The sequence below is a fragment of the Mustelus asterias genome, chromosome 23 (assembly GCF_964213995.1).
Source record: "Mustelus asterias chromosome 23, sMusAst1.hap1.1, whole genome shotgun sequence".
Taxonomy (NCBI): domain Eukaryota; kingdom Metazoa; phylum Chordata; class Chondrichthyes; order Carcharhiniformes; family Triakidae; genus Mustelus; species Mustelus asterias.
In genome coordinates, this window is record NC_135823.1 from 23,846,516 (window position 1) to 23,872,255 (window position 25,740).

General features: G+C 45.8%; 1 protein-coding gene across 14 annotated transcripts in view; it reads left to right on the top strand.

Moving 5' to 3' along the window:
- The window catches only part of tnrc18 (trinucleotide repeat containing 18), a 163,640-nt gene extending 145,709 nt beyond the window's left edge, over positions 1-17,931 (top strand). For 11 of the 14 annotated variants that reach the window (XM_078240109.1, XM_078240112.1, XM_078240114.1 and 8 more), the window contains 5 exons: positions 4,311-4,427; positions 5,135-5,332; positions 6,345-7,549; positions 13,245-13,481; positions 15,263-17,931. In XM_078240109.1, coding sequence (XP_078096235.1) covers positions 4,311-4,427; positions 5,135-5,332; positions 6,345-7,549; positions 13,245-13,481; positions 15,263-15,469 — 1,964 coding nt within the window. In that variant the 3' untranslated portion in view covers positions 15,470-17,931. The remainder of the gene's footprint in view (positions 1-4,310; positions 4,428-5,134; positions 5,333-6,344; positions 7,550-13,244; positions 13,482-15,262) is intronic. The other 3 variants (XM_078240113.1, XM_078240119.1, XM_078240123.1) reach the window with 1 other exon arrangement.
- Positions 17,932-25,740: the final 7,809 nt, after the last annotated feature.

A 25,740-nucleotide genomic window follows, 5' to 3' on the forward strand; every position in this document is an offset into this window, starting at 1 on the left:
TTCTGTAGTATTCCATGGACGTCACTAGAGTGAGATCTTGCAGAGAAATTAGCAATCCCAGGGAGATATTACACCCAGGATGATGGTCTGCCCTTGTCAGAACTGAGACGTCTCCAACATTATTGTGGTATTATCGCTAAACTATCAATCCAGAAACTCTGCTAACGTTCTGGGGACCCGGGTTCGAATCCCGCCACGGCAGATGGTGGAATTTGAGTTCAATAAGAAAAATCTGGAATTAAGAATCTACTGATGACCATGAAACCATTGTCAATCGTCAGAAAAACCCATCTGGTTCACTAATGTCCTTTAGGGAAGGAAATCTGCCGTCCTTACCGGGTCTGGCCTACATGTGACTCCAGAGCCACAGCAATGTGATTGGCTCTTAACTGCCCTTGGGCAACTAGGGATGGGCAGTAAATGCTGGCCAGCCAGCGACGGCCATGCCCCACGAATGATTTTTTAAAAATCTGTTTGGATGACTGGAACCTTTTGAACCTTTTCTTCCCTCACGAGTTGGGTTGCAGTGGAGTAGAATGTCAGTCAGCTGCTCAATTTAACCTTCACCCGCTAGTAAAGGTAAAGCTTAAGTCCCAGCTGGCCATAGATTACTCCCTCCTTTGAGGGGCAGAGCTGACTGAAATCATAGAAACCCTACAGTACAGAAAGTACTGGTGATGACTTAATCTGAGGATCACCACACCTCATGCGAGGAGCAACGTTAAGAAGGCGGCGCCTTCATGAATAGCCTCAGCCAGTACGGGAATTGAACCCACGCTTTTGGCATCACTCTGCATCATGAATCAGCTGTCCAACCAACTGAGCTAAAATCCTGGGATAATGTTGGGCTCCAGCCAACATCCAATACCACACCGAGAACTTGCGTTCTACAGTGCCTTCAGAATAGTTGAAACATCCCGAGGTACCTCATTCATTAATTATGGGATGTGGGCAGCATTTATTGCCCATCCCTAATCGTTCAGAAAGCATTTAGAGTCACCCAGGTTGCGGTGGATCTGGAGTCACATGTAAGGCATTAATGAACCAAATGGGGTTTTTACAACAATCGACATTGGATTTATAGCTCCAGATTTTTATTGCGTTCAAATCTCACCATCTGCTGTGGTGGGATTTGAACCCAGGTTCCCAGAGCATTACCCTGGGTTTCTGGATTGCTAGTCCAGTGACAATACCACTGTGCATCGCCTCCCCTTTGAGTGTCTCAAAGGAGAGGGAGACAGAGAGATTTGGAAAGAGGATTCGGAAGCTTTGGCCCTGTTCTTCTAAGGAGCTATTCTTTGATGTAAGTCTGGGCAGTGAGGGTCCAAACAGGTTATTTGACCTCAGGAGGCATCACCGATGAGTCTGATCACATCCTCATGTCCAAGGCTGACTGAAGAGAAAGGTTAGCAATCAGGAGCAGGAACCCTGGCTAGCTGCTCCCTTTTCTAGCAAGGATGCTGAATCCCAATGTACTGTGGCCGCCAGCTCTGCCCCTTCCCCACACCCCCACCCTGAGATCAGCTAACTCACCACAGCTGGGATGGAACCTGGACCTCTATGTTCTACGCCGCTCAGTAACACACTGTTTAGCTCCAGCTTTAAGTGGTTCCAGAAAGCAGCCTCGAGGCAACGCTTTCACTTGAGGTGTAATATTAATTTTCACTGCGAACTCTCACGTGTGTATGATTATAACCAGAGACAAAACATCCAATCAGAAAATGCATGCTACATTCTTCCAGAGCAATGGTTTAAATTTAAAACCTGACAGCACCATACTTCACGTTGTGCTCAAATGATCGGTTGTTGATAGACTTTTCCCTGATTTAACTAAGAGAATGGTAGAGTTTTTTTTATTATTCCAGGAATTCCTGTTTGCAGCACCTGAGCTTGAGTCCACATGGTTCTTATTTGGAAATCGCTTTCAGCATTCATTAAAAATCCAGGGTTGAATGAAAAAGTTACCAAAGGCTTAGCATAACTCCACATCAGGGAACCTTCACAACGCAGTGGGAGGCCATTCAGCCCATCACGGCTGCAGCAGCTCTCCGAATGAGCAGCTCACTTAGTGACATTCTCCAGCCTTCTCCCTGGTGCCTCCCCACATCCTTCCTTTTCAAATAACAGTCTATTCCCCATTGAATGAAGCGCTTCAACTTTCCACAGCTGGCCAACACCACATCGTATCGACTCCTTCCCGGTTATCCACTTCTAAATTGGCATTTAATTATTATTTTTCCCTCCTATTTACTGATATTTTTAAAAAGATTGCTCCTCGTTCATAGAATCCCTACATTGCAGAAGAGGCTATTTGGCCCAACAAGTCTCTGATAGAGTATCTTACTCAGCTCCCCCCCCCCACTTACTCAGCCACCCCCCATCCCCTGCAACAAGACCAAAGGTTTGGGAGTAGAATTAGGCCATTCGGCCCATCGAGTCAGCTCTGTCATTCAGTCATGGCTGATAAGTTTCTCAACCCCTTCTACCTTTTCCATGTAATCTTTGAAGCTGTTACCAATCAAGAGTCATCTGTCTATCTCTGTCTTAAATACACTCAATGACCTGGCCTCCACAGCCTTCTGTGGCAATGAATTCCATAGATTCACCACCCTCTGGCTGAAGAAATTCCTCCTCATCTCAGTTCTAAAGGGTCGTCTCTTTACTCTGAGGCTGTGCCCTTGGATCTTAGTCGCTCCCACGTCCACTCTGTCCAGGCCATTCAGTATTCTGGAAGTTTCAATGAGATCCTCCCTCATCCTTCTGAACTCCATCGAGTCCAGACCCAGAGTCCTCAAACAATCCTCATATTTCAAGCTTTCCATTCCTGGGATCATTCTTGTGAACCTCCTCTGGACTCCCTCTAGGGCCACACATCCTTCCTTAGATACAAGATTCAAAGTTGCCCTATCCCCATAACCCCACACACATTTCCCGTGGCTAAGACTTTAAGAATCTCTGCTGTACCCATGTAACCAGACTTACCCTGTGTCCATTCACATGTGCATTTTAGGTGCTACTGCAGACCTGAGACCATCACTTTTGTAGCCTCTCTTTGTTTCCTTTCCTTTCTGTATCTCATTTTGGCCCATTTCTCTTTGAGATTTAATGTTTGTGATCAAGCTTTTGGTTCCCCCCTCCTCATATCTCATTATGTGGTTCAGTGTCAGATTAGTTTTATAGCATGCCTGTGAAGTGCCTGTTTTACTGCAGAGTTGTTATTATTGCGTACCCTGTCCATTCCTTCCCAATGATGCTCACCTGGCAAGCCTAGGGTGGGGCGGATTCTTAATGCTCGGTAAATGCCGCCAGTTAATGGACTGTGCAAAATAAGAGCAGCTCCTCCCAGCTTCCAAACTGTACCCTGCAGAATAACCACCTTCCAAGCTCACCAATTCTGCTGTGTTGATACAGTTGTCAAACACTCATTGTTAAGGACAGCTCCACAAATGCTGATTTTCTTATTGGACCTACTTAGACATGAGTGTACGAAAGATACGCTTTGTTTTCATCTTTCCTAAACCATCACAATAAACCAGTTGAATAACAATCCATCAACAGGTTAGTGATCCAGAAAGAAAGATGTGCATTTACATAGCACCTTTCACAGCCTCAGGATGTCCCCCAGTGCTTTGTGGACAATGAAGTCATTTTGAAGTGTAGTCACTGTTATAAAGTGGAAGCCACGGCAGCCATTTTTTGGACAGCAAGATCCCACAACCAGCAATACGATGACCAGATAATATATTTTTTAGTTTTGGATGAGGAATAACTATTGGCCAGAACTCCCCTTTGAATGGGGCTTTGGGGGCCTTTCACATTTACTTACGGGAGCGGGTATGGTCTCAATTTGATGCCCGTGTTGAAAGACCGTGCCACGACAATGTGGCAGCCCCTCAGTACTGCACCAGAGCATCATCCTAGATTGTGCGTTCAAGTTCCTGTTTGTCAGACATGTCATTATGAGGATTTTCCAACACCCTTCATGCAGTCCTCGCTTTACTTTAGAGCAGATCATCTTCCAATTTTGTTTTCTGTAATGAAAACAGAAAATGCTGGATAAACTCAGCAGGTCTGGCAGCATCTGTGGAGAGAGAAAGAGAGTTAACATTTCGAGTCCATAAGACTCTTCTACAGAAGGGAAGAGGAGTATATTTTCTAGTTTTGTTTACTACTATGACATGTTATCTGACATTAACTGTGCTGTACCCAACTGCCCATGTATTCCCTTCCAGCTACAACCCAGATCTCCAGACCTTCCCTTAGCTTTGCTCCTAACCCTCTTTCCCCTTCTGCTTCTCCCATTTGTTCAGGGAGTCCAGACCCGGATGAAGATGAGGATCTGATCACGGTGGAGTTTGATGATGGGGACACTGGGCGCATTCCGCTTTCCCACATTCGCCTCCTGCCTCCAGACTACAAGATTCAATGTACGTAAAACCGATGGCCTCAAATCAAACTGCGTCCACTCACGTTAGAAGGATGGCCTTGTGACATTTGACAAGAACCTTTTCAAATGGCTCGAAAGGGACTTTGCGGTGGTTTTGCACTCGCTTTTTCTTGATCAGCGGTTGGGGGATTTGTGTTAAGTTATAAATGAGAACTGGAGTCAGTGGTGATATAAAGGCTGTTTCCACCAACCCAAAGTAGGTTAGCTTGGTTTGAATAGAGAGCATCAAATGAACAGTAGAATGGGATCCCTCTACTGTGACAGTAAACACAATAGATAACTGATGGTAGATTTTATTTCTGCCCGTAACATTTCCATTCTCCCCTCTCAACTCCTCCCTTCAATCCTACGTAGTCCTCTGGTCACTAAGACATTTTGGAAGGCAGAAGAGTCCAATAAGTGATTTTATCGCCCCTCTCTCCCCACCTCTGTCGTCACCATCCTACTCTCCAGAATAGGAGAGACTCTGGCTGCCAATGGTTTGCAATCGTGTCTGTTAGATTCGAGTAACAGGCGTCCCTGAGATTTGGGAGCAGTGACCACTGTCTGGTGGAGCGTGCAGTGATGTCACGTCCAGGCACAAACGCCATTCCCCCCACTCCTTGCGTTTTCCTTTTATTTCCTCCATTCGTTGAATCTTTTGCTGTTACGAGTAGCACAAAAGTTAAAAGTGGCTATGTCTGTCAGTGTCTGATTCAGAGACTGGCTTCCTCTTCACAGGTGCAGAGCCATCGCCTGCCCTGCTGGTGCCCAACACCAAACGGCAGAGCCGCAAATCCAGCAAAGATACCGTGGACGGCAAGGAGGCAAGTGCTCAGGGCACCGATAATGGCGCAGCCAAAAACAAAGGCCGCGGGAGAAAAGCATCCGCCAAGGGGAAAGCTGGTAAGTGGATCATTAATTAGATAGTGGAGGTAACTTGTTGTGAAGGGATCGCCGTCAGGAAGCATTTCCTCACAAGCAGGGTAGTGGAAATCTGTAACTCTCTCCTCAGCAAACTGCTGAGGCCTCGAGCTGAGTTTGATATGTTCCAGTTAGGTATACAAAAAGGATGAAGATACAGATTCACAATTATTAAATTGAACGTAGGAGCAGACTAGAGGGTCTACTGCAGTTCCCATGTCCCTAACCTTTATTGCAGTTTCCAGTCTTATAGTGAGCTGTTTGGATCATCCCTCATTTAAGAGTCAACCACATTGCTGTGGATCTGGAGTCACATGTTGGCCAGACTGGGTAATTTCATAGAAATTTCTTAGAATCCTACAGTGCAGAAGGAGGCCAGTCAGCCCATTGAGTCTGTACCGACCACAATCCCACCCAGGCCCTATCCCCATAACCCTATGCATTTACCCTAGCCAGTCCCCCTGACACTAAGGGGAAATTTAGCATGGCCAATCCACTCAATCCGCACCCTAAGGATGGCAGATTTCCTTCCCTAAATGGTTTAATTGTCATCCTCAGACTTAGATTCAAATTTCATCATCTGCCGTGGTGGGATTCGAACTGGGGACCATTACCCTGGTCTCTGGATCACTAGTCTAGTGGTAATACCACTGTGCTATCGCCCCTGTGCTGACCAAAATTCTGTCTGCTAGCAGGGAACAGGCTCAAAGTGAAGCCGCTGTTGTAATGTAGTAACCACCACAGCCACTTTGTACATAGCGAGATCCCACAAATAACAAAGTGAAAATGACCAGGTAATGTGTTTTTTTAGTGATGTGGTTGAGGGATAACCAATAGCCCGTGTCACTGGGAACTTCCTGACCTTCTCTGATGAGAGCAGTGGGGATTTTCCTGCCTCTCTGAGACGGCTCGCAGCACTTCGGATGAGGAAACTAGTGAAAGAAAACATGAAATAATTGAGAGGTTTCTCTCCTTCTCTCTTCCACTCATTTAGGAGCTGACGCAGTCTCAGATCAGACTGAGGTTTCTGGGCTGGTGGTGGGTCAGGCCGATGCAGACATCCAGGGCAAACATGTTGTGAAAACCACAAGGAAGTGTCTCCAAAAGAGGAACGTTGATGGAGCTCCGCCCAGAGTCACCAACGAGAAGAAGAAGAAAGTGGGTAAAGTGAGGCTCGTCCCGAAACAAACCACACAGCAGCAGTCGCCCGCCTTCCCCTCTCCCGTATTCGGGAACGTTCTGGCCATGGAGGCGTATGGCGAGCCTCCAGGCCAGCTGGACTCGTTCGTCGCCTCCGAGAACGCCGGAGCGAGCGTCAAAGCAAAGAAGGGGAAGAAAGCGGAGGAAGAAGGTCAGGAATTTGGGACGGTCGGGAAGGGACTAAGGAAACAGCTGGAGGCGGAGATTCTCATCAAGTTAGACCACGAAGGGGTGATGTCACCCAAAACGAAGAAGACCAAAGCAATGATGATGGAAGATCAAAACTTAACGGGCAAGATGGATAACAAAGTCATGCTCAACTTGACCTACCCAGCAACGGCTGGGAGCAGTGATGTCAAGCAGAAACCCTCCAAATGTAAGGGTGCAAAGAAGGAACCGCGTGTGGGAGCTGCTTACTCTGGTGGGACATTTGGCAACAATTCTGACACTAAAACCAAAATAAAAAGCAAAGAGAAGGAAGATGGGGACAGCAGTGCAAGCAGCAGTAGCAGCCCCGAGTCTGACGGTGAGGATGATCGACAGAACAATGCCGGAGAGGCTCAGAGAAGCAGCAGTACAACCAGTTCGAGAGCTTCATCGCCGGCATCGTCATCGTCCCAGTCTTCCTCCTCCAGTTCCTCGTCCTCTTCCTCGTCCTCGTCTAGCTCGTCCTCTTCGTCCTCGACCACGGACGAAGACTCGTCCTGCAGCTCCGACGAGGAGTCCAGCTATCAGTCCACCCCAGCGCCCGCCGCGTCAACGGGGCAACAGGCCCGCCTGCCCACTGAGCCGCAGCCCAAGCAGCAGGCCCAGAAGCAGAGGCAGAAGCAGCAGCAGAGCAAGGGCAAAAGTAAGCCCAAGAAACGGGAGGGCATCCATCTGCCAACGACAAAGGAGCTCGCCAAAAGGCAACGGCTGCCCTCGGTGGAAAACCGGCCCAAAATTGCCGCCTTTCTTCCTGCCAGACAACTTTGGAAATGGTTTGGGAAACCGACTCAGGTAAAATATTATCCATATCTTAAAAATAAAGATGAGTACAGCTGAAATATCATAACCTATTTAATCAACGGGCCTCCAGCTGAAAGCTAGGAAGTGAACTGTGGTGATTAAAAAGGCAGAATATTTTCAGTACTAGCATCATTTTTTAAGAGGTTATATTAATTCTTTAATAAAATGATCGAAGGCCATTTGCTTAGAGAGCTTCAAAAGTGTCTTTGGTAGTCAGAGGGATTAGGATAGGACTCAGCAGAGGGACAGCACAGTGGCACAATGGTTGGCACTGCTGCCTCACAGCGCCAGGGACCCAGGTTTGATTCCTGGCTTGGGTCACTGTCTGTGTGGAGTCTGCACATTCTCCCTATGTCTGCGTGGGTTTCTTTCGGGTGCTCCAGTTTCCTCCCGCAGTCCAAATAACGTGCTGGTTAGGTGCATTGGTCATGCTAAATTCTCCCTCAGTGTACCCGAACAGGTGCCGGATTGTGGCGGCTAGGGGATTTTCACAGTAACTTCATTGCAGTGTTAATGTAAGCCTACGATCTCCCCAGGTGATAAACACGGAGAATGTGCAGACTCCGCACAGATGGTGACCCAAAATAGGAATGGAACCTGGGGCCCTGGTGCTGTGAGGCAGCAGTGCTAACCACTGTGCCACCCCCAACTCCACCAAATCCTCACTGCTCCAACACCTAATGAATAAACCTAAAACCATTTTTAAACTGACCAACCTTTTAAAGAAAATTGGCCTCAAATAAAAACTGTCAGATGCAACAAGATTAAAGTTTGACATTTCTAAACCAAATGGGCAACTCGCAAATACAATACATAAAATATATGTATTGAATTTAAGTATCAATAGAAAAGAAAATCAAAGTTAAAATAGACCTATCTCTGAAATATCATGTTTTTGTCTTTTTAAAAACTTAATAAAATAATCTTTAAAATGGACTTTAACTTAAAATGCATATTGATTCTCATGATTAGAAATAACATTTCTAGGAGCACATTCAGAATAACTCATCATCTCAGTTTAGTTCAAAATAATAACGGTAGCAACCATAAAACCTGCTCCTCAAACCAAGGATGCTATCTATAACCATGATGTTGCTAGACCATTCAAATTGCTTTATTTACAGCACAGTGAGCATTTATTCAAATAATGAGTTGAAACCGTAAAGTGCAGCATAATTATTTTATCCCACAATAACAGTACTGCTCTCACATTTCTTGACTTAATTTTTTTGAGATTTTCTGTTTCTGGAACAGATAGTGAAATGTTGAAAAGCCCCGTGTGGTTCCAGAATCGCAGCTTATCCGCCCCTAGGTTAGGGCGTGGGAGGATCTGGGTGGACTAACGGAGACTTGGGAGGGGCTTGTGTAGGATAGAGTGAATGTGTGAAGGAGAAGAGGTGTTGGAGCAGTGAGGATTTGGTGGAGTCGGGGGTGGCACAGTGGTTAGCACTGTTGCCTCACAGCACCAGGGCCCCAGGTTCGATTCCTACCTTGGGTCACTCTCTGTGCGGAGTCTGCATGTTCTCCCTGTTTATCACCTGGGGATGGCAAATGACACGAGATCGGGCCGATAGGCAGCCCACAAGCATGCAGTCCAGTGAGGGTGCACTGACTGTCCAGGATACAGTGTGTCTGGGCACAAACCCAGGAAATGTGTTCTGTGGAGAAAAGTCCAGCTTTCCTGTAGCCTGTGTTACAGCCTCGGGTTCAAATTGGCTAGAACCTGAACAATCTGTCACAGGAAATTGAGAGGCCATTTAAATTTTAAAACTGATTTAAGATCATTGCTAAAAGAGCCGGAGCAGAGATGAAGACCATTTATTTTCACAGTGAGGAAGATTTATTAGTAACATTCAAGAGGGAATCTGATAAATACTTAAAGGGGAAAATCTGTTGGGCTGTGAGGAAAGAGCAGGACACTGGATAGCTTTTTCACAGAGTCGACACAGTACAGATGGGCTGAATGGCCTCATCCTGTACTTTGAGATTACATAACGTCACCTCTGTGAGGTTCCAGCAGCCCAGTCTGTGAGGTTTCCGAAAGCTGTACTGGGGTATAGTTCTATTGGTCAATGGGTACAATGTCTGCGTTAGCAATAGGATCACTATAGGGCAGGTTAACCATCCTCCTACTGTCATTGGCTGGGATTGCCTGGCCCTGCCGTGGCAGGATCCACTGCTGGCAGGCCAGCTGGAAGCCTATTGAGTCCGGGGCTGGGTGGGGCAGGAAGATCCCGGCCCTCGTACAAGTTGCTGCAACAGCTCAGCGGGTAAGTTAGCTGACAGGCTCTGCACTGACTCACACAACTGGGAAAATCCCAGGTTCAGTCCTAGCTCTGGGCTAAACAGGCTGTTCCCACCCAGGTTAACAATTAACCTGAGCACCCTCCGGCTAGACAACAGAACCAGCTGCTCAGGTTCCCACTCCTGGCTGCTCCTATTAACCCTTCCTGAGATCAACTGTGTTGCCAACTCTCCCATGACTGACTCGTAGAGAACGAAATTCCTGTGGAATTGAATCAAGTCCGAACAATCTAAAAATCTCAAACCAATCATGTGACCTTTTTGCTGCCCTCCTCTGCCTAACACTGGAACGTGTGATTGTGATAAGGCAGGCTTCCTATTAGTGTGAGCCCTGGCTAGCACTCCCTTGTCTCTGAATCAGGCCCTTGTGGCTTTCACACTGGGGTCTTGAGCCCAGTGAAGTGCTGACGGAGTGCTGCATTGTCAGAAGTGCCACATTTTGGATCATTGCTTAAACTGAGGCACAATGAGTCCTTTTAAGTGAACATAAACGATCCCACATTACTATTCCAAGGGGAATTCTCCATGGTGTCCTGGCCAATACTTCTCCCTCAATCAACATCAGCAAAACAAGTTTGTTGTTTGTGGGATCTTGCTGTGTGAAAATTGGCCACTGTGCCTCCCATATTACAACAGTGACGGCAAGAATTACCTCATTGGCAGTAAAGTGCTTTGAAATGTGCCATGATCACAAAAGGTGCTATGTAAATTCAAGTCGTTCTTTTCCTTTCTGGTCTGTAATTATAAGTGGAGAGTCCCGTGTTTCTGACCAAACTCTCAAACTGGTCTCGCCAGTTCAGCAATCTGGGGTTTTGCTCATGGTTGCCATCCTCATCATTGGCACAGCTAATCCTTGCCTCCACTCAAGCCTCTTCCCACCCTTCTTTACCGATCAGCATTACCCGATATTCCCTTCTCCCTCACTGGCTTTTCTAGCTTTCCCTTAAATTCATTTATATTATGTCTCAGCCACTCCCTGTGGGAGCCAGTTCCACATTCTCACCACTCTCTGGGTAAAGATGTTTCTCCTGAATTTCCTTTTGGATTTCCTGGTGCTGATATTTTGTTAATCGCCTGGTGTTTTACTCTTCCCCGCAAGTGGGAACGTTTACTGGATGTCTAGTCTATCAAACGCCTACATTATTTTAAAGACTCACTCTCCGCCTTCTTTATTCAAGAGGGAAGAGACCCGGCCTATCAATCCAGTCCTGACATGTAAACCCACACATCCCTGCTAACATCCTTATAAACTTTCTCTGCACACTCTCCAGTGCCCTTGTATCTGCACACTAAAGTGTGGTCCAACCAAGGTTCAGTACAAGTCTTGTGTCACTTTAGGAGTTTTCGATTCTATCTATCATTACAGAAAACATTTTTTTTATTTGCATATATTTGAAGCAATGACGTTCAGATGGTAGTGATCCACTGATACTGAAAAATACAGAGGGCCCGATTTTACCAAAACTTCGCGCTCGTTTTTGGGCACGAAATCGCGGTAAAGTTGGGCGCCGGGCCTATACCGCAATCTGCACCCGATTCCGAGCAGATCGCGGCTTTACCGACACCCTATTCAGGGCGGCCCGACGATTTAAATGCATTTGCTTACATTTAAATCGACTTAATGAACCGCGCGCCCAACTCTACCGCCAAATCCCACTTTACCGTCTTCTGGCCCGTTCCGCATCCGCGCTGCAAAATAAAAGTCTGAAGTCGTCGCTGCAGCTTCCGAAGAGCAGAGTCAGAGCCTGCAACGGCTCTCTGACCCAGCTCCTCCTCTGGTCGGGGGGGAGGGGGGGGTCCACTGCCAGTCTGCGGCCGATCGGTGGGGAGGGAGGGGGCAGGGGGGTCCGCCGCCACTCTGCAGACGATCCCTCCTCCCCAACGGAGGAACGAATCCCCCCTGCAGGAGTGGACGTGCAGCCATGCCATCCCACAAAACCTTCAGGATGAAGCAATTCCTCGCTAAGAAGATGAAGCAGAACCAGCCGATTCCACAGTGGATCCGCATGAAAACTGGCGACAAGATCAGTACAAGTCCAAGAGGAGACCTGGAGAAGGACCAAGCTGGGCCTGTAAAGGGATACACCATCACCGGTACACTACCAGTCACAGATTACTCTTCCCTGCAGGGGCAAGAGAGCGGGAGAGATGGCTGTGACTGGTAGTGTACCAGTGATGGTGTACCCCTTTACAGGCCCAGCTTGGTCCTTCTCCAGTGTCTCCTCTTGGACTTGTACTGATCTTGTTGCCGGTTTTCATGCGGATCCACTGTGGAATCGGCCGGTTCTGCTTCATCTTCTTAGCGAGGAATCGCTTCATCCTGAAGGTTTTGTGGGATGGCACGGCCGCACGTCCACTCCAGCAGGAGGGATTCGTTCCTCCGGTGGGGAGGAGGGATCGCCCGCAGAGTGGCGGCGGACCCCCCCTGCCCCCTCCCTCCCCACCAATCGGCCGCAGACTGGCAGCGGAACCGCCCCCAACCAGAGGATGATCTGGGTCCCCACCCACTCCTCCTCCTGCCCCCCCCCCCCCCCGACCAGAGGATGACCATCAGAGAGCCGCTCTCTCCGCTTTCTGCTTTTGTTTTCTTTCGCGCCCGGGCGCGCTCTGTCAGATTTTTTTCGAACTACACATGCGCAGTTCAGAGCTCCGATCGGTCCGCCAGCGCTAAGCCCCGCCCACAGCGCGAATCGGACTGGAGCTGGCAAAACGCGTATGGCCGCGCTGCAAAGAGGATTCCAGGCGCGGATCTATTTGACGCCCAGATTTGGCACTTAGACTCAAAATGGTAAAATCAGGCCCAGAATCTGAAGCTAGATTGGCAGAGATGTGACTTTTTCAAGTTCCTCTGAGCACTGGCTTTAACTCCCTTTGAGGAGACGAAATAGTCGACAATACTCGGCAGAACAAATTGCCTCAAAGTATTGTTTCTGATTTAACTTGAACTGGAGTGGCAGCTGCTGAAAGCTCTGCGCTCCTTCGAGAAGCCTGCTCTTTATAGAATTCCTGCCTTTGTCTTGTACTGCAGGTACATGGAGTTACTTATTAATGGGAATCTTTTCACCCAGTTCTGTATTCACAGCCTGGTTTGTGTCGAGCATCAGTTTCTGTCAATAATCAAGTTTAAAAGAAAGGGCTTTAGCAAGGCTTTGTAATATTTGTATTTGCAATGTTTAACTACAGAGTTTGAAAAATCTTACTTGCTGTAACACATACAGCCCCACCCTCACCTTAGTGAACACAGGAAACTGTCCTCCTTAAGTAATCCTTACATTTCATACCTCTGCATCATCAATCTACGAGCTGGAAAGCAAACGCCACGATTAATGTTATACTAACAATTATTTGCGAGCAATGATTAACACGCCTCATCTTTGTGCAGAGGAGAGGAATGAAGGGGAAAGCGAAGAAGCTCTTCTACAAAGCTATTGTCAGAGGCAAAGAAATCATTCGCCTTGGAGACTGCGCTGTCTTCCTCTCTGCCGGACGCCCCAACTTGCCGTACATCGGTAGGATTCAAAGCATGTGGGAGTCCTGGGGCAACAACATGGTGGTGCGAGTGAAATGGTTCTACCACCCCGAAGAGACCAACCTGGGCAAAAAACTCAACGATGGCAAGGTGAGTTTGGAAAGCACCCTTTGGTCGAATTCAGACTCGAACCTTTAACCCATTAACGCCCCTGGGGACAGGATAGCTATTTCCTGGCCGTGTCATTTCCTGGTAATGAATAGACTCCAAAGTTTAAATGAATATTGCAAGTTGCGGGGGAACGATTTCCTTTTTACTGATTATAGTACGACTGCGGCATTCAGATTAGCAGCACGTGGATTGGTATCTGACTGTTACCACTAAGGTTTTCATTCACCTTCTGTCAAGCCACATTCCTGATTGCAATGTTTTATCAGCCGACCATATACACTATTAACCAGTTAGAAAATCGTGGGTATAATAATTATCAACCTACTGATTCTCTCTTTTCAGTGTTCTGTCTGCTCTCTCTCCTGAAAGCAAATATGTTTTGTGGGCGGCACAGTGGTTAGCACTGCTGCCTCCCAGTGCCAAGGACCCAGGTTCGATTCCCGGCTTGGGTCACTGTCTGTGTGGAGTCTGCACATTCTCCCTGTATCTGCATGGGTTTCCTCCGGGTGCTCCAGTTTCCTCCTACAGTCCGAAAGATATGCTGGTTAGGTGAATTGGCAATGCTAAATTCTCCCTTAGTGTACCCAAACAGGCGCCAGAGTGTGGCGACTAGGGGATTTTCACAGTAACTTCATTGCAGTGTTAATGTAAGTCTAATTGTGACAAAAATAATCTTTAAATGTTTTGTTGGGATGTGGTTCCATGTGAGTTAATAGTTCCCCATTTTCTTCAGCACCTTCCACAATTGGTCACTCGCAATTATTCATCAATGAGGTCTGACAGTGAGTGTTGGTATTCAAACCCCTTCAACATCAGAGGACATAACGGGCAAATCTAATCGGGTCTTCCTCCAGCCTCCAGACATCTATCAGCACGGGAACACTGGATGGCAATTTTCCTAACGTGACAATGCTGATGCCAGCGGTGGCATCCTTCCTGACATTTGGGTGGGGGCCAACCAGGTTTTACAGTTCCTAGAATGTGTGATTCACTTGCTTCATAGAGTTAACTCCCCAAGCCACTGGGAAAGACTTATGTGTACTGCATTCGACTGACCAAACCTCCAAATTTAGGGGATAGAGATCGGGATGTGCAGTGCTCATTTTTCAGACACTAAGCTAGTTATTACTAGGACCCCAAAATGCCAGACAGGAAGCGTGTGACAGGCATATTAGGTACAGACGAATGAGATACCCTCTACACATGCCTGAAGAGGCGACATGTGCAAACAAGCGGCCTAAGGACTGTTTGAGAGTCTGGTTCACCGTGCAATGCTTGGAGTAGCTCGATTTGCCTGTTTATTCTATCCTCAGACTTTATGTGGCCTTTACCAGTGAGCCACTGTGCCTGCTCCATGACAATGAGGTCTAAAGCCCTGCGAGTCCTGGACCCTTACCTTCCTGACCTCTCCACTGAACTGACATTCCCGAATGTCTGGGCGAGTTGGTGTCACTGAGTTCTAACACATCCAGTGTGATTAATTATCAGTGTGCCTCCTCTCAGGGTGCTGTGCCCTGGAGGCAGATCTGGTTTTAAATGGTCTTCGCGGATAGGTAAAAATGAGTGATTGTGGCCAAGATTTTATTTCCCTTTCAGATGGTTGCAAGTGTAACCAGAATATCACAGTTTTCACAAACTTCTAGTGCAAAAGCAAAGCACAGCTGGGTTGTCCACATTAGTGTAATTTTGTATTCAAACCAACAGGGACACTTTTTGTGCTGTAAGATTCCATCATATTGTTCCTCCTTTTCCCTCCTCAGCGTGCTTTGTACCAATCTTCGCACATTGACGAAAATGACGTCCAGACCATCTCCCACAAGTGCCAGGTGGTCAACCTTGACCAGTATGAGCTGATGGCAAAGACCAAGAAATACCAAGACAGTGAGGACTTGTACCACTTGGCTGGAACCTACGAGCCAACCACGGGCATGATCTTCAACACCGATGGTGTGCCCATCATTTGCTAAGGCATAAACCAAGGTGGAGTGGCATCAAGATTCCAAGACCTTTCAGGGAAAACTAAACAAAGTGGGGGCAAAGCGTTGGAACTTCCCAAGAAGTGGCAAAGATGGCCATCCTTCCTCCGGTCCATAGCTTTTTCTTTTGCCAGAACAGGCCTTCAGCAATGCCCACCAGTCTGGGGAAAGCGTGCAGACCTTGTCCCCAGTCAGCAGGACTCCCGCAGGCACGGACAAAGAACAGTATACGCACTTCATATGAGTGAATAGAATGACGTTGTTTCACTGTCTAGTCCGGAGATTTTTTGGCTTACTCTGATTAGGATCCTGTGGTGCTGGCCACTGTCTGTTGTTTGACGTCACGTTTGACCATGCGACTGTTGAAGGTCTCAGCTTGAACTTCAGGTGAAGAGCATCGTCTGAGTTTGGAGCATGCTGATTAAAAGAGAAACATAAGTTTTAGAAGAGATACTATATTATTGTATTTTTCTACAGCACAGATTACTTCCTTCTCGGCCTCACTTGGTTCAGCTGGGGCAGGGGAAGCACTTTGATGTACAGTTGTCAGAATGGTCTACTAGTGTCCTGTATCAAATATCTGAATGGTGTCTTTTCCAATGACTGGGAAATATGACCGATCAGACATATGAGAGGGTTAAGCTCTATTTATAGCTTGTGAGATTAATGAACTCTTCCAGGGATGGACAGATGTAAATTCACAGTGAACTTGAACAGTATTTTGCCTAGTTGGCAACTAAGTAAGAAAACTAGTGTTGATGGAGAGCACTTATTTCACTGCCGAATGCCTTCCGAGGAGAGGTGATCACCGACAATCGAGAGTGAGGAGAGAGATTTTCACATTGTATTTGTGTAAATAGATACTTATATGTGTTGTACAGACAATTACAACTAACCTTTGAATGCCACTCGCAGTTCCCTCCATATTGGTATTAACTGCAGAGATTCATATAAGGCCTCTTTTGCAGGGAAAATGCGAACCACTTGCACTTGAATCCACGTCAGTGGAACTACAGTATATGCTCTTCATGTATTGGAGCCTCGTGCATTGTGGGAATGGTGGCTCCCTTGACCATCTCACCAGACACATTCCCACAATGCGCCGTGCCACTGAGCATGCTCAGTGGACGCAGTTGATATTTGTGCCCAGAATCAGTCAAACTACATCAAATCCCCCACCAAGAGGATTGTCTTTGGCTCAGAACTGATTAATATTTAGAATATGTCTAAAACTAAGTATTGTAGGAGCTTAATAGTATCAACAAAAATATAATGCACCAGAAGTGTCCCTGTTGAACAAGCTGGGCTTTTAAAAGCCATTCAGATTTCATCAGAAAATATTCACTGGTGCCTAACATCATCAATAAAAGTCACTTAATCTTTTGCAGAGGGAAAATAATAAGGCATTGCCATGATTTTCAGTGGGATCCACAGCTAAGATCACATTAGCAAATGGAGGAAAATGGAAAGCCTTTTTGACAACAGGTACTTCTGGCCAGCCCTTACATTTCAAATCAAACCAAATTATTTCACCATTCTCTTCAGTCTCACGGATAAATTCTCTGAAGTAATTCATCCCAAAACCAATTTCTTTTTAAACCAAATTTTTTTGCTGTGATATTATCTTATTCCCAAAGCTGAAGTCTTTTCAGTATGTACACAAAGTATTCAAAACATCCACATGCCCTAACATTGGGTCTGTAAAAGGGAAAAACTTATGTGAGACTCTGCACTTTCCACCTGTTAAGAGAGACCAGAATGCATCAGAGCTATCAGAACAAGAGTTTTCAGTCACAGGTAGGCCACTTCCACAGAATGTAGTGCGCGCTTGTAACCGTAGCAACTAGTTCTTATAGTACAACTATCGCCCTTGTTTCGCCGCCTTTTAATTAACCTCTAGCTTCCCGAGAAGCAGCAAACACAATTTTAATTAATGTTGTGAAAGACAGCCTAGCCTTATGTGCCCGCTGTTAGATTGGTTTTTCCACTGCAGCTCTTTTGATGGTGTACACATCGTTTATAATTTGAATTTGTCTGTGTTGTACGTCTCGAGTGGGGTTTTAGAAATGAAAAGCACGTCAAATGGCAGAAATCAAACAAACACTTTCAAGGGAGTTTTCTTTTCAAATCGGTGAAATAATGAACAAAACTATTTTCAGACATAATTCCCAAGTAAGACGGGTAGGAGTACATTGTGGCCAGAAGTGTGAAGCCTTTTGGGGGCCCTAATATGGGACTGGGCAGCTGATGTGATACCGTCTGTTTTGTTCAGCTGTCCTAGTCAAAATGGCCGCCAGCATCTTATTCGTCACTGAAGGGGCCCAGAACGCATTTATTATCCAAGCTTGTAATCGGTCTCATTTATTGACTTGTATCAGCTTTAAAACTGAGACCCCAAAATTAAATCCTGTTGCAAGACAGAAGTACTCTGAAAATAATGTATTCTCTAAGCTAACAAAAATCACAGAAATCCCACAGTGCAGAAGGAGGTCATTCAGCCCATCGAGTCTGCACCAACAAAAATCTCTTGGCAAACATTAAATGTTCTGAAAGTGAGGCATTGGTCCCTTTTCAGATGACCCAGCTTCAACCTTGAAGGACAACTCTTGCTAGGCCCTGACATTAGGTTATTTTGTCTGTTATCTGACAAGTGTTGTGTGCCACTGGGTCAGTGACTCCTCCCCACGCTATTTGTCATGCACATGGAAGCAATGCTAATCTTATTTCCTGTATTGACAAACATAGTTTGAACCTAACGCAAGGGGTAGCTGGTTAGATCAGGGGGAGCACTGGTTAATAACCTACCCAATTTATAATCAGAAGTCACCAGCGGGCAATAGTGGGTGGTGTGTAAATCCAGTGTTGTACTCAATCCTGTGAGATTCTTGCCCGATGAGTTAGGTTAACATTACACCAAATATTTGTGCGTGCTCAGAGGTACAAGGGTGCGAACTCTCGGAAATCTGAAATAAAACCAGAAAAATGCTGAAGTTAGACAGCAAGTCAGTCAACGTCTGAACAAAACCAGGTTATATTGGAGAGCATTTCTTCCATCAGTTACTGACTGCATTTGTTGGTTTAATTTGCTACCTTTCACATAGCTGCTTCACATATCTTTACACCCAGTTTTGTTGGGGGTTTATTGACAACCCATACCTCACTCATAGATGAAAAGCAAAACACTGCAAATGCTGGAAATCCGAAATAAAAACTGAGAATGCTGAATAAACTCAGCAGGTCTGGCAGCATCTGAGGAGAGAGAAACAGAGTTAAGGTTTCTGATCTAAATGATCCTTCTACAGAGCTCACTCTTCCAATGGACTTGAACTTAATAAGTTGTCACTGTGTCAAATTCCAGTGAGTGTACAATTAATGGAAAGCTCCAGAATTGGCCATTATGGGGATATTATCAATTCACTTCTACATTGTTTCTCTCATGTCTATTTTAACAGGGTCAATTTGCACAAAAACCTTGCATACATTTCTTTGTACTACGCCTGTTTGATACGAATGGAAGCTTAAAGTTCACACTGAGTCAGAGATCCACAACCTTTGGATACAATCAAGGCAGTACAAACAATCCCGTGACTTTGAAGCCCGTGTCATTATATTTTTTTCTAAATAAAAGTTTTTTAAAAGATTTTGCGACCAGTGAGGCTTTAATGGATAACAATTTAGCGGAATGCTTTTGCTGTTCATTTGCGTTCTTGCTGGTTGCCTTTTCCCTCCGCTCCACATCCTTCCTTCTGCACACCTGCCCAAATGCTCTTTCCTAACATGGAGAACACTCCACCGTTTACTCTGTGATGCTGACACCAAGGCTGCTCGCTCGCATCAACACAGGCCGAGACCAGCCCCACTTAGACACCAGGCCAAAGGTTGACAGTTCTTCACCCTTTGTGAGTGGTAGATTTATGTGTCAGGAAACAATCAGAAAAACCAGCACCTTAACAACTGTAGTCAGCTGCTAAACACGAGGGGACAACTGTCCCTGATAGTAGCACCCGTTAACATTGATTCTAAACACTACTCACATTCACCAAACCGACCATCTCGATTCAAGCCAGCATTGTTTCAAGAGTTGCTTCATGGGCAAACATTTGAGTCACAAGATGTATATCCCGTAGGTAAACCATTCTTGCTGCAGTAGGAACACTCTGCAAAATTATGTCTGGAAATGTTGAGTACACGTTGCCAAGATAGGCTGAATTTATAATCCACCACATTGTTTAACAAAAAAAACACTATTTTTAAAAATACTACAAATAAAAAGTATGCTCTGTCTTTTGTTCTGTCACGGTTCGTACAATGGCATCACAAGTTCAAAGGGCATTTTGTTAAGGTTGAACAGAAAATGCTGAATCTCCACGTTTTAAAAACTGATTTATGTGGTAATTTTGTACCGATCGGGTTGATTGGTATCTTTTGGCATATTTCCTGAGAAAAGTGTCTACACTTTCAGAAGTACTTCATAAATTATCAAGCGCTTGGGGACGTCCTGAGTTGGGTAAAAGGCGCTTATAGAAATGCCAGTTTTTTTTTCCCCCTCTCGTTTATAAGATTTGGATAGGAGTAGGGAGATGTCAGAGTGTTGGATGGGGTAAAATAAGGAGGTGGCTCCTCACTGGATCTGGCTCCAGTCCCTATTCAACCTGTGAAGCACCTTCTGGGCATTAAAGGGGAGAGAATGACTTTAGCTAAATGCAAAAACTTGTGATGCCGCTGCCCATTTTGATTTTTGCAAGGTGAAATGTAACGAGTTATCTGAATGCATCTGCAGCCTCTTTGTCACCAGAAATTTCTGGCTTTGTATCGAGACATGTACTTCAACCAGAAAATAGTTTTAAAAAGATGACACTTTAAATCCCTCCTGTAATCAACTCCTGCGATGAAACAGAGGATTGTGCTAATACTTGTAAAGAGCCACGAATGTTTTGTTAAAGAAAGGAGCATTGTAACAATATGATTAACAAAACAAAAAAATCACTACCCCCTCCCCACCCTTCCTTCTTAAAAAAGAACTCCTGTTATAAAAGTGCAATACTGTTGACTGACTGGATTCTCTAAAGTAGCTGCTAGTGGAAGAGAAAGGATTTTTTGTAATTTTGATTACCATAAAAGATAGAAAAACAAGAGCAAGCAGGAGGCTGGTCCACCCTGGGTCTTTGCTCTGTGTAATTCCTTTAACAGTCAGTGTGTTCCTGTTATGTGTAAAACAGTTTTAAGAAATACAATAGTTAAAAGGGGTTTAAAAAAATTATTTTGGAAATTTAAAAAAAAAAGCATCAAAACATTTTGTAAATGAGCTGTCGAGGGGAGGGTGTCATGTTTTGATTATGTTTGTATAAACATTTAATCTTTGCGTGTGTACGGGGAAACACTGATAGTGTATAAAACTCACTTATCTGGAACTTTTTATTGATACTTCAGAGTTTTACAAAGTGTTCCTTTTGAAGCATTTTAGTAACTCAGATTTTTATACTTTATTCATCAATAAACTGAATATTAAAACGAAACGGTTGATGTGTTTGTGTGTGTCTGAATTTTGAAATGCTTTGTTTCTGCGGTGAAGCTTGAGGGGGATTTGATTCTCTGTGTCTCAGGAAATTCCTCTTGGTGCAATTCTATCAAATGCCATAAGGTGAGGTGTCGACACGCTGCCATTGACGGGGCTGATTTTACGCGGTTCGCAGGTGTTTTAAAAATGGAGCAATAGCGGGTGAACGAATTAACCAGACAGAAATGAAGCTGTTTCTCTCTTCTGGAAACTTGAGCTCTTTATTATGCCAGAGCTCCAACTACTAATAGTAGGCATATTTACAGCAAGACAAGCAGCTAGCAAGGTAAAGTAGATAGGAATAGGAGTAGGCCATTCAGCCCCTCAAACCCACTCCAATGGCATCATGATTGAACTCAAATGTTTTTTCTTTGCTTCATTTCCCTCGATACCCTGGCCAGGCAAAAATCTATCAATACCTGCCTTGGAAAGTAAGTGAGGTTTTGAAAATCCACGTCTGCCTGCGGTTTGTTCCAGGTTAACAGGTAAGAAGTGAACTCGGACTTTTTTTTTAATGGCCTCTCGGTATTGCCAACTTTGGTTGGGGGTACCAAGAATTCTGCCCCATCCCACTTTATCCGCATTGGTCCTCTGTCATCATGCTGTCCCCTCTACCCTAGCCAATTGGAAAGTAAAGAGACTCTTCGTTACCCTATTGGATGATATGTCAGACAGGCCGATTTCTCCCATCTCGCATATTGAGTGAAAAGTGTACAAGGAAACTTTCACAACCAACTTTCAACGTCCCAATGATTTTCAGCTGGGTGGCTGACAGCAGCATTCCGGATGCTACTGGAGCGGGTTTGAATGGCCTACTCCTATTCCTATCTACTTTACCTTGCTTGCTGCTTGTCTTGCTGTAAATATGCCTGCCTTTAGTAGTTGGAGCTCTGGCATAATAAAGAGACATCCTGGAGATGTCTCGACAACCCGGAAAGCCTGAGCTGCACCTTAAACCCATTTGCTTCACATCTCTTGGTACAGAAACATAGAAGATAGGAGCAGGAGGAGGCCATTTGGCCCTTCGAGCCTGCTCCGCCATTCATCACGATCATGGCTGATCGTCCAACTCAATAGCCTAATCCTGCTTTCTTCCCATAACCTTTGATCCCATTCATCCCAAGTGCTATATCTAGCCGCCTCTTGAATACATTCAATCCATACCCAACAAAATCTATCGATCTTGGACTTGAAAACTCCAAAAATAAGTGAGACCTTGAAGATCTTCCTGGTAAGGTCATTTCCTCTAGCATTGCTGCAACAAACAACGATCTTAAGGTTTTTTTCTGCTCAGTGGTAGACAGCCGCTGAGGGTATTTTTACACATTCTGGCCTATACAGACCTTCCACAATTATTGGGGAGATACAGTGACCAGACGTAATTATTCCATTGGGTCTCAGTTAACCTCTCAGATTCCACCCTCCATAACCTTTAGCATAGCCAAAACACTGATGTCCCTGTCTTAACTCTCACTGATGAACATTCACCCATCACCCCTGTGCTCGCTCACCTATACTGGCCCCAGCTCAGCAATCATCGATTTTAAAATTCTCACCCCTGTTTTCAAAGCCTTCTTGGGCCTTGCCACCTCTCTAACCACCTCAGGCCCAACAATGATCCACTAAGTCTTGCCTCTTGGGAGCGTTCCAGATTTTTATTGCTGCATCGTTAGTGGCTGTACCTTCAACTTCTATAGCCTTAAGCTCTGTTACTCCCTCCCTAAAACTCTCTACCTCGCTCTCCTCCTTTAAGATGCTCCTTAAAGTGTTTGTCACCTGATCTAATATCCAGGTGTCTAATTTTGTTTGATAATGCTCCTGTGATGTGACTTGGGAGATTTTACTATGTTCAAGATGATATGTCAATGCACATTGTTGTTGTAATGTAAATAAAATGAATATTCCCTTTGCAAACGGTTCAGTAAAGGAAACCAAACTGGCATCACTGGCTAGGCCAGCTTTTATCACTCATCCCAAAGTGCTCTTGATGAGCTGCCTTCTTAAACCGCTGCAGTCCCTGAGGTGTAGGTACACCCACAGTGCTGTTAGGGAGGGAGTTCCAGGATTTTGACCCAGTGACAGTGAAGGAACTGTGATATATTTCCAAATCAGGATGGTGAGTGACTTGGAGGGGGAACTTGCAAATGATGGTGTCTCCATGTATCTGCTGCTCTCATCCTTCTAGATGGTAGTGGTCGCAGATTTGGAAGGTGCTGTCGAAGGAGCCTTGGTTCCTGCAGTGCATCTTGTAGATGGTGCACATTGCTGCTACTTTGTATTGGTGGTGGATGGGGTGCCAAACAAGCGGGCTGCTTTGTCCTGGATGGTGTTGAGCTTCTTGAGTGTTGTTGGAGCCGCACCCATCCAGGTAAGTGAGGAATATTCCTCCATCCCACTCCTGACTTGTGCATTGTAGATGGTGAACAGGCTTTGGGAAGTCAGGAGGCAAGTTCCTCTCTGCAGTATTCCTAGCCTCTGACCTGCTGTTTTAGCCACAGTACTTATGTGGCTAGTCCAGTTCAGTTTCTGGTCAATAACCCCCAGGATGTTGGTAGTGCAGGATTCAGTGATGGTAATGCCTTTGAATGTCATGGGAAAATGGTTACAAACTCTCTAGTTGGAGATAGTCATTGCCTGGCACTTGCCACTTATCAACCCAGGCCTGAATATTGCATGAGTCTTGCTGCGTATGGATATGGACTGCTTTAGTATCTAAGGCATCGCGAATGGTGCTGAAAATCATCAGCGAACATCCCCATTCTGACCTTACGGTGGAAGGAAGGACATTGATGAAGCAGCTGAAGATGGTTGCGCCCTGAGGAATCCTGCTGCAATGAATCATAGAATCCCTATCATACAGAATGAAGCCATTTGGCCCATTGAGTCTACTGACCACAATCCCACCTAGGCCCTATTCCCGTAACCCCACGAATTTATCCTGCTAGTCCCACTGACACTAAGGGACAATTTAGCACGGCCAATCAACCTAAGCTGCACATCTTTGTGGGAGGAAACCAGAGCACCTAGAGGAAACCCACGCAGACACGGGGAGAATGTGCAGACAGTGACCCAAGGCCGGAATCGAACCCAGGTCCCTGGCGCTGTGAGGCAGCAGTGCTAACCACTGTGCCACCGTGCCACCCTAGGATGTCCCCAGTATGAGATGATGTGGTATTGATTGACAACATTTTGCATACTCTCCACTGAATTAGGTTGCTGTAACTAATCCTTACCACTTTACAATTGACTTCTGTGTCTCTACTTCCACTTTAAGCACAGTAAGTAGTCTCACAACATCAGGTTAAAGTCCAACAGGTTTATTTGATAGTATGAGCTTTCGAAGCACTGTCCCTTCATCAGGTGGGTGTTCATCAAGTGATGAAGGGGCAGTGCTCCGAAAGCTCGTGCTACCAAATAAACCTGTTGGACTTTAACCTGGTGTTGTGAGACTACTTACTGTGTCTACCCCAGTCCAACGCCGGCAACTTCACATCACGACTTCCACTTTAGGATTCACCAGTCAGAAATTAGGACTTTCACACCAATGAAAGCTTTTTCTATGTGACAGGGCTGTAATGTTCAAAAAAGACAAATTGACAAGTGCGGAGTAAAAAGACTAAGCGGGGTTTTGAGTCGAAAGCTCTTTGGACCAGGAGGTGGAAATAATTAGACAGAATGAAACTTGCAGAATTCTGGCAAGCTTGGTCAGTCATGGGAAGCTAGTGTTGCCAACTCTGGTTGGACATATTCCTGGAGATTTCGTCACATGAACTCTCACCTCCATCTGCCCCACCCAGTCAAAAAACCTTTTCCTTTCCTCCGATAAGCCATAAATGTAAATATTCAAAGAAGATTTTAATAATCACACACATTTGTTTTCAGCAGGATCTTTGATTCCACGAGACTCCTGGGACAGCCCTGGAAGGTTGGTAACCCTGTGTGTGCCTGTCGAACGGGCCCTGCCTCGTGGTGAGGCCTGCTGGCTGACAGATTTCTCCTGACAGCTGTCGCCGCTGCTCCAAGGGCTGATTAAAGATTCATGGTGTGATGGATAACGGCAGCTGTCCAAGGCGGAAAGTCTCGTCACCTCAAGGTTACCAGCCTCTGAGCTGATGAAACGTGCAACAGGAGCTGCCAGAATGTCAGGCAGCCCCCTCTCCAAGACCTCAGCGTCCGGACCACGGAGGCCATCGTCTCGCCGCGCACTGAGTGGTGTCAGTTGCTGCAGTTGTACGCTGAGTCAGTATGTGGAGCACTCAGCTCACTGCTGTCTCCTTAGAGAACCTCTCTGGCAGGCCAGGCATTCCAGGCATTTTCTATTTATTTCCAGCATTCAAAGACCTTCTTATTTCCCACATGCTGGTGGCCCCTGGTCAGCTTTCAGTATATTGCAATCAAAGACATTCCCGCACTGTCTCGACGCTAGATATTCCCTCATGATTTTATGAGACGGTGGCTCACGTATCATTTAACAGAAGTGTTCAAGATCATACATAGAGTGAAAAGGGGAAAGTGTTTCCAGAGGCAAGAGGGTTAGTAACCAGAGACAATTGGCAAAAGAACCAGCAGCAAGCTGAGGAGAATGGGTGGCACGGTGGTTAGCACTGCTGCCTCACAGCGCCAGGGACCTGGGTTCAATTCTGGTCTCGGGTCACTGTCTGTGATCATTCTCCACGTGTCTGCGTGGGTTTCCTCCGGGTGCTCC